We start from the raw sequence: 8,857 nt of genomic DNA, 5'->3' as shown, positions 1-8,857 counted from the left end.
TCTATTTCTCATCACAACCCACGTCAAGTCTTAGATCATGATTTTATTATTATTTTTTTAATAGTTATGTGATAATTTTCGAGTATTTCATGAAAATAAAGGTCCCAATTTTCTTAATTTTAAAATTCACAAATATATATATATTTATTTGAAATGCGAGGTCCTGATCCTAATCTTGACTGCATGTAGGCCAGGTGGCACTCAAGCATATGCCTTGGTCATATTTTGTGAATTATTTATTAAGAAAAAACAATTCTACCCTATATGGCTATATAAATTATAATCTTCTCAAAACGACAAACTCCAGCCCCAATCATTATACCCCCCCTGTCAACAAAAAATAGCAACCCCTTTCTCTCTCTCTCTCTCTCTTCGTGAGCGCCATGGCCGTTTCTCTCTCACCAATCCCACCCAAACCTCCATTCGATTTCTCTCTCTAAGAATTTACATAAATACGCACACCGTAATTGGTGCCGAGAAGATCGCCGAAGAAATGGCGATTGTGACGGGGGATCGGTACCTGGAGATGCTGGTGCAATTCGTGGAGGGGCAAGCCGGAGCGATGCTCGACGGCGCGGTGGTCATGAAGCTGAACCCGGCCGGCTTGCACTACGTGCAGTCGAGGCTGGAGGCGCTGAGCGAACTCGAGGGCCTTCTGGCGGGCGCGCCGGTGGACTACCTACGGGCCTACGTGTCGGACCTCGGCGACCACCGCGCGCTCGAGCAGTTGCGACGGATTCTGCGGCTGCTACCCTCGCTCAAGGTCGTTACGACGCTGGCGCCTCCGGCTAGGGACCCCACGCCGCTCTCCTTGCGGCCGTTCGCGAGGCTCAGGTTTTTGGAGCTTAGAGGCTGTGACTTGTCCACGTCGGCGGCCAGAGGGTTGCTGGAGCTCCGGCACACTTTGGAGAAGATCGTATGCCACAATTCCACTGTGAGTTTGTTTGTTTGCTTGTTTGCTTACAGAGTTAGAGAATGGGAAATAAGAAAATGGGATTTTGAATTCTTACTTGCTATACCATGATTTGTAGAAATGCCTTTTGAGTTTGATCTTGGAAAGAAATTAAGTGCGATTCTTGCGTAATGAATGAAATTTCCTTCTTTGTCGTGCCTTTAAGTGAAAAACATGGGATTATGACATTTTGCCTGAGTTTCTCTTTTTTCTAGATTTCTATCTGAAATTGAACGGAGCACTTTTTGTTCTTGAGTTTAACACTAGCAATTTACTTTCAGTTTTGTACATCTCGAATGAAAATCTCTCCTCTTTTCTTGCATTTAATATTTTCTCTGCTTCTTTTGATTGATGTGTAAATTGAATAATACGATGGTCTACTATTGCAGCTTCAAATTGCCAATTAATTATTTATTTTTCATTTGGATTAATGTAGGATGCTCTACGGCATGTTTTTGCGAGTAGAATTGCTGAGATAAAGGACTCTTCGCAATGGAACCGGTTGTCCTTTGTTTCGTGTGCCTGTAATGGCTTGGTTCTCATGGACGAGTCTTTGCAACTTCTTCCTGCCGTTGAAACCCTTGATCTTAGCCGGAACAAGTTTGCGAAAGTGGATAATCTTCGCAAGTGTGCCAAATTGAAGCACCTGGATCTTGGTTTTAATCACCTACGATCAATTGCGTACTTCAGCGAGGTATTTACTTTTAAGTAGTTTTGACGCATGTTAAAATATAGAAGTCTGAAAGTACACTTTTTAGTCCTCTCTTCAACTTGTTGTCCAGTTTACGTGGTGATGAATGGTTTGGCAATGAGCTCTAGCCCATTTGTACCTCATCTTTAGTGTTTAGTTCTCAGGATTACTTTCAGCAAGTTAATCAAGATTAGAGCGGCAAATGGAAAAGCCATTTGTTGACAACTTGATCTTGCTTCATTGAGAAGTTCTTTCAGAGAATTTAAATTTGAGAGAGGGGGGAGGAAGGAAAAGAAAAAGCTTACTCAGATAACTCAGATTATTTCTACGACTAAGGAGCAAGCTAAAGTTTAAACTCTTGGATTGGATGCATAGTAAGTGGAGCTTGAACTGAGTTAGGCTTCTCTTAGTTCTTAGGATATAACCCATCATAAGTGATCAACCACAGCTGCAGCATCATGTTTAATATTTTCCTAAACCTGATGTTTTTTAGTTTTTCTATATAAACTTGTTAATTTTAATTCATGTTTGGATGTTTGAGATCCAAAGTTGGAGGTCCAGGTTGGAGACAAACCTTCTTTCACAAGATCCGCCCTCCCCTTTTGAATTCTTTTGTGGTCAAAGGCAAGGCTATCAACACTTATGGTTAACCTATTCCAGTGTGAAGTTGAGTCAAAGAGCATTTTGGGACTTTATCAGTTAGTATTTATGTGTATTATGATGTTATGCTTGTATCACCAGCCAATTGGTAGTTGAGGCTGTGTGTGGTTGAAAATTTTCACGTGCCACATAAATTTAGTATGTAATAGCTTGGTTGTATTAAAAAGTTTTGGCTCACTCATTTAAGGTTTAGGGAAGCATTCTATGAAAGACTGATATGAATTTGAAGGTTTTTCCCATTGTTGGTATGCATGGACTGATACCAAAATGCTGTTTCTATAGTATTAGATTAGCAATGTCTATCTTGAAATGTTAATAAGTTCTTGGGTTGGTCATTGTTTTACTCATCTCAATTTGCACATAAAACATCATAAATTGAATGTTATGCAGCAGGCTTTATGGTGCAAGTGCCAATTAGTCTACGTTTTGCTTTATATTTTTAAGTTAGGAATTAGCTTTGGACCCATACACCGGTGTTGTTGGACTATGCAGGTCTCCTGTCATATTGTTAAACTTGTTTTGAGGAACAATGCTCTAACTACATTCCATGGGATTGAGAATTTGAAGTCACTTGAAGGGCTTGATGTTTCCTACAACATAATTTCCAATTTTTCAGAGCTAGAGTTCCTTGGTTGCCTTCCATCTCTACGAAGCTTATGGTTGGAAGGAAATCCATTATGTTGTGCCCGATGGTATAGAGCACAAGTATTCAGCTTTTTCACTCATCCAGAAAAAGTAAGTCATATTTTATATATATTTAACTTTTGTGCCTTCTTCTTGCTCTCGTTTATTGAAATATTATATCCCATTGTTTTGTTTGGCAGAGTTATTGAATCATAATATTTGTAGCAAGCATTTCATGTTTCTTTTTGCAATTTTGAGCCCCTGCTAAACTTACAAATTCTCTCTCTCTCACATTCTCTCTCTCTCTCTCTCCTGTTTTATGCTGATCAGTTGAAGTTAGATGACAAGCACATCAGCACTAGAGAGTTCTGGAAACGACAATTTATTATTGCTAGCAGGCAGAAGCGACCTGCCACCTTTGGATTTTATTCTCCTGCAAAAGATGATGCTAAAGAAGAGGGAAATATTAACCAAAAAAGGGTATGTGCAGAGCTATACAAATTAATTGTTGGGTTTTAAAATATACAGTAGAAACCCAATGAGATTTGTGTCTCATGGGTCACATCGAATTTCTTTATTTACGGGTAATTGATTTTATCCATAACTTCAAAAAGTTCGATATGATGCTTGTCTGCTCTCCTTTCCTATTGGAGAAGATCATGGGAAAGAGTGCATTTCCCTAAATCCCAAGTTTTTAGCATGTAAACCCTTTTCTAATTAGATATTTTTTTGGGCACTGTGTATTAATATGTTACTCATGCTTTTGCTTTATTAGTATTCATTTAGGCGGTCATCTAATGGTGTTATTTTTTTACAGAGAAAGGCATCTCGTCTTGCTTCTATTGCAAATGAAGAAGACAGCACATGTATATCTTCTGACCAGGAGTCTGTATCATTTGATGTTGAGATTCAGAGCAGAGGAGAGACTGTCATGTCTGGCGATGAAGCTGAAATTGTTGATTTGATGAATAGAGTTGAACTCTTGAAGAAAGAGCGCTCTGTTCTTTGGTTGCGTGAGTTTAAGGAGTGGATGGATCACACTTCTGAGAATTTTGTGGATGGAACTAAATCTGTTGGGGCAAAACTGCATGATGAAAAAGAAACTAATGCAAAAAAAAAGTCAAGTAAAAGGTATCTTGGTGAAAATTCAAGATATGTCTCAGACTCCGTTCAAGCTTCTGGAGATGAGAGTAGTACATATATTTTAGAATCTGATAATTCCTTTGTAGATATTTCTACTGGTCTGCCTGCTAATCCGTACTATAGCCGATTTGGTTTGCTGGGGAATACTGGTGAGGTTTCTCTGGATGGCATGGGGAGAATCGATCTAAAAGAGGAGCATCTAAAATCTTATTCACATGACAGGATTAGTGGTGTTTCTCTCCAAGCTAAAAGTTCCCATCCTGATATCTCTGCTGTTCAAGGAGGCCAAAGGGCCATTGAAAATGTCATTACATCGCCATTATCAGCCATTGATGATATAGCAGAGTCTCATTCATCCTCTGCTTGCCCTGCATCGCCCCCTCATTATCAAGAGGACATTCTTCATCGTCGCCATAACTTAGTTGAAGAAATTTTGCAGCTATCTGCTGAGTCTTATTCAGTGGCATCATCTGATAGTAATACCAGCTGTAGTGATGATGATATCTGTGAATCAATACCCGAAGTTGATAAGTCACTGAATGAAAAGTATCTAAATAGGAGTGTTGAAGGGCACTCATTTTCAGATGATTTTGAGGATAAGGATCATGACCGAAGACATGAAATTCTCTACACAACAGAAAATGGTATATCTTATTCATTCTCCGACCAAAGCTTTGGTGTGCAGAAACCTCTAAATTTAGACCAGTTTCAACAATTGCACTGCAATGATTTTCCTGCTGCTGCTCTTGATGGTGAAATTGCTCATTTTATTGACCAAGAGGCTGATTATTTGGAGAAGAGAAAAAGCAAAAGGAAACTGAAGAAAAGAGTTGTTTCGCTAGTAGGGGAGAATAATGTGGTTGGCAAGACAGAAGTGTTACACAAATCAAATGGCAATCTGGATATTCGTGGAGGTGATATGGAAAATGAGCGAGGGAAACAAATTTCATATCAGAGTGAATTTCAGGATGTTGTTTATAAGGAACAGATATGGACAAATGCCATTGTAGCCCCACCAAGTAGATTTTTTGGGTCTACATGCCCATCTCGAGGGAATGATGGTTTTGTTGAGACCTATTTCAATGCAAATGTTGCGGATTCCAGCATCCATGAGACTTGTCAACGGTATTTGTTTTGTGACTGTGTGCTTGAACCAGAATCCAAATATAGAGAAAGGTAAATATTTGTCTTTTACACTGAATGTAGGTAAATGAATGGGAGATACCAGTTCTTTTGGCACCTGCAAGCCAAAGAAAAAAGAAAAAGAATCCTTTTGTGGTATTATGTTTTTAAATCATTTGTTACTGATGCTTGGACTAATAGTTAGCACTATATATAATCTACGATTATTTCTTCTGTAATTTTATTGTTACAATCTGTTCTTTAACTATTACCCTTGATATGGTAGTTTTCTGTGGTCCAATAAAATGCACTTAGTTGTAACATTGAAGCAAAGAATAGAATGACCCATAAAGCCATACAGGAATTTTCTGTGGTCCTGTAAGCCACACTGTTTTTTTAACCCTGTGCTTTCCTTAGCTAGTATTTGCAACACAATGTTATTATTATTTTTCGAATCCCCTTGGGTGCAAACAACTCCATGGGGCCACACTTCTGGCAAAAGCACTTCATGGGGTGATATCAGGTGCCATGTATTCACCCAACAACTACCTTAAGTTCTAAGGATCAGTGAGAGACAGCTGCATTTTTGGCATAAACCATATATGGAAATATTTATTTATTCCTACATAGAAGTTGGCATTTTCATGTTGTGTTTATCTTTATGGTTCCAGATGTGGAGAAGTGGCTCTGGTACTGAGCAGTGAAAACAAGTTGTATGTGCTGCTTATTGGCGTTGCAGGTGATGAATCAGGTCAGATTACAGAGTCTTTGCCGGAGGTGTAACTTTCGATGATTTTGCGATTAATGTTGTATACTTGTGAGCTTCTTCCTCTGATTTACATATTAGTGACTGCTGAAGTGGCTTATTGCAGGAAGTACTGTAACTTTACTAGGTTGCCACAAAGTTGAAGATGTTAGAGGGGTGTCAGTTGGTGTAGGACTTCAGGTTGTGAGGTTAGTGATTTCTGGTACTTTTAAGCAATCACAGAACTAATCATTTTCCTAAAAATGGTATTTTTTTTTGTGTTTGGGTTAGGTTGTACATTGACAGGGATTCAGCATACCTGTTTTTAACTAGAAGCATCGAGAAGTCAAGAGAATTACTTAGCACCTTGAAAGTTTTTGATTCATATGCGGCAAATGATAATTATTCTTTAGAAAGGTGATTTATGGCCTCAAGCATATAGCTATGGAATTTTACTTTGTGTCTGTACTATTTCTATGTTAATAGTTATTTAGTTTAATATCGCAGGTTTTGTGCCCATATTTTCTTTTCTTTGTTATGATAGACTGGTTTTGGAAATTTAAATGGCAGTTTGGAGCAGGTTCAGGTTGAATTGTTTGAGAAACAAATATGTGGAGGTTCAAAAGTGAGCATATTTCAATACTCTATGGTGCTATTCTGGCGCAACAAAAATGAAGGTTCACTTCTCACTAGTTCATCCTGGTTATGATTTGTATGTAAATGTCCGTGAGCATGTTGTAAGATAGTTCAGTCTCCCACTGAAAGAAAAGAATATCCTTGGGTGGTATAAGAAAAGCTGATTGAACATAATGGGAAGCCTTTCAAAAGCAAAATAATGAAGGCTTTTGCAATTTTGTTTTTTGGGTGAAATAATATAACATATGGGTGCTCATTATAAAATGGGCTTACACTGCACTTGTTTTAGAAGTTGTTATTCTGACAAAAAAGCTGTTTGATTAGATGCTTTTCCTGTGCACGGCATACATGCCAAAGTGGCCTCAGTGATTGCATATGGTAGCTTTTCAGAAAATAAAATCAACCTTTTTTTTCCTTCCCAATAAGAAAATGGAAGTTAATGATGGTTGTAATTTTAGCAACTTCTACGCCAAGTTGAATCTGTGTTTTATACACGCTCACACACACATACATGTTAAACAGGAGCTATACTTATGATCAATATGGTTTGGTTCTGAGTGATACTTGTATCCAAAATTTATTCAGAATCTGTAATTACCAAGGAATTTTGGGACATATCAAATTTTGCAAGATCTATTTGGGACTTGATAGCCCTTGAACTGCTGTACCCTCAACAATATTGTTTATAAGCTCACTTGTGTGCAGGTACATGAAATGAGTGCATAAATGGTGGAGGACCAGATAGTTATTGTAGGCAAAAAAACCTGAGCTGTTCCTTTTTTCACTCAAGTTTAGGGGGAACCTCCACTCTTTATTAAAAAGATTTGAACGTAAATTGTATTTTTTGAAGAGATAATGGATATCGGTTAAATGATCATAACAATTATATGATTTCTTTTATCAGATTATAAAATCTTCATATTGGTAATGCCTAATCTTTTAACATGTGACAGAGTATATGATTTGTATTTACATTTTACTTTTTAAAGACAATGAATTCTGTTAAATTGTTATAACTAGTATAAAATTTCTGTGACCTGACTACAAATCTTCATATTGGTAATGCCTAATCTTTTAACATGCAACAGAGGATATGTGGCTTTCAAGATCAGTATTTGTGATTGGAAGGCATCTGGTTGTGTGCATTGAAGACCTTACGAAATTCAGCTCCCTTTCAATGGATTCATCTTTGCCTCCATATTTCTCGCTTGATTCATGTTGCTCCATTGATGACATATTTGAGATGGTAACTTATTGAATTTACTAAAGCTTTCCTTTGAGCTATACTCTAAATTTATATGCAAATGCAAATTTCCTTGCTTCATGACTTTATGCTTCTAAGATTTTTTTTATTTTATTTTGGAAAATATGTTAATCCGGAACTGAGCTCCATTTGCAGGTCATTGAGGCTAGAGAGAGTCGGTGCGTGACATTGGCTCTTAAATGTGCTGCATCAACGTTCCACCCCTCTGCCGAAGCTGGCAAGGAAGTTGCTGCGATCGATGACAAAAAGACGCGCTCGGGCGCTGTAACGTGGAAGATCAGTTGGTTTTCTGAAGAGAGTCTGTTCAAGTTCGTGGCATTGTTGAAGGCAATCCATGCAGGAGGATCCATGTCTACTTTGGTTGTAAGATGTATATGGTGAAGCCTTTTTTTTATATATTGTTTTTGCTTACCTATTCATTTCATTCTTTTTGATCCGGCCCTTCCATTTTGTTTTCTTCTTTCATTCCGTATAGTTTGTTTAGCAGCCCCAAGTCTGGTGAGAGTCGATAGCTTCGTTTTGTATTCTTTGATTTGTATTCTTTTAGCAGTCGATCATGTACAGATTTTGTGCAGTATACCACATCAAAGGAAGGAAATTGATATTATCCGCTGTCTTGTTCACCCCTCTCTCTCTCTCTCTCTCTCTCTCTCTCTCAGGAATTGTACAACCAATGTTTGTTTTTTTGTTTAATAAAATTCGATGAATTTTGTGCTTTTAAGCTAGGAGTCTTAATTTTTGTTTGCTTAAATTGTGTGGAAGCATAAATATAAGAAAAATAATTAATATCAATATTTTGTCCGTATTTCTTTTTTCATCTCATTGTACAAATTAATTCTTAGATTTGTGGAATCTATATAAGTCAATGATGGGCCTTACAAATTTAATGGTTGATCTATTAAATTTGTATGAGATTATGAGAAAAATATTCACAAATTATTGACACTAATTATTTTGTTAAATATAACTATATAAATTAATCTTAATTTGACTAATTTTTGACCAATTTAATTAAATGAG

The 8,857-nt window shown here is 37.4% G+C and overlaps 1 protein-coding gene across 3 annotated transcripts; it reads left to right on the top strand.

The window, feature by feature from the left end:
* Positions 1–318: 318 nt before the first annotated feature.
* Positions 319–8,444, top strand: LOC132183819 (Outer arm dynein light chain 1 protein). 3 transcript variants are annotated; one of them, XM_059597260.2, is made up of 11 exons: positions 319–934; positions 1,389–1,646; positions 2,796–3,038; positions 3,258–3,407; positions 3,745–5,246; positions 5,864–5,943; positions 6,065–6,146; positions 6,229–6,354; positions 6,508–6,614; positions 7,662–7,819; positions 7,973–8,444. In XM_059597260.2, exons 1-11 carry the CDS (start codon positions 494–496, stop codon positions 8,216–8,218), a joined length of 3,393 nt encoding a protein of 1,130 aa, XP_059453243.2. In that variant the 5' UTR covers positions 319–493; the 3' UTR covers positions 8,219–8,444. The 3 variants fall into 3 exon arrangements, with proteins under 3 accessions (XP_059453243.2, XP_059453245.2, XP_059453244.2); XM_059597262.2 differs by lacking the exon at positions 7,973–8,444 and having other exon boundaries at positions 6,524–6,614; positions 7,662–7,746; XM_059597261.2 differs by lacking the exon at positions 7,973–8,444 and having other exon boundaries at positions 6,518–6,614; positions 7,662–7,746.
* The last annotated feature ends 413 nt before the right edge of the window (positions 8,445–8,857 follow it).

This window comes from Corylus avellana, chromosome 7 (genome assembly GCF_965113065.1).
Source record: "Corylus avellana chromosome 7, dhCorAvel1.hap1.2, whole genome shotgun sequence".
In the NCBI taxonomy this organism is placed as follows: Eukaryota; Viridiplantae; Streptophyta; class Magnoliopsida; order Fagales; family Betulaceae; genus Corylus; species Corylus avellana.
This window is presented reverse-complemented; position numbering and strand designations above follow the sequence as displayed.

Excerpts from the sequence above, each read along its gene's own strand:
- LOC132183819 (XM_059597260.2), top strand. The coding sequence starts at position 494 with ATGGCGATTGTGACGGGGGATCGGTACCTGGAGATGCTGGTGCAATTC. Across the intron at positions 5,247-5,863 it reads GAATCCAAATATAGAGAAAG|ATGTGGAGAAGTGGCTCTGG; the intron begins GTAAATATTTGT and ends TTATGGTTCCAG. Across the intron at positions 5,944-6,064 it reads CGTTGCAGGTGATGAATCAG|GAAGTACTGTAACTTTACTA; the intron begins GTCAGATTACAG and ends GGCTTATTGCAG.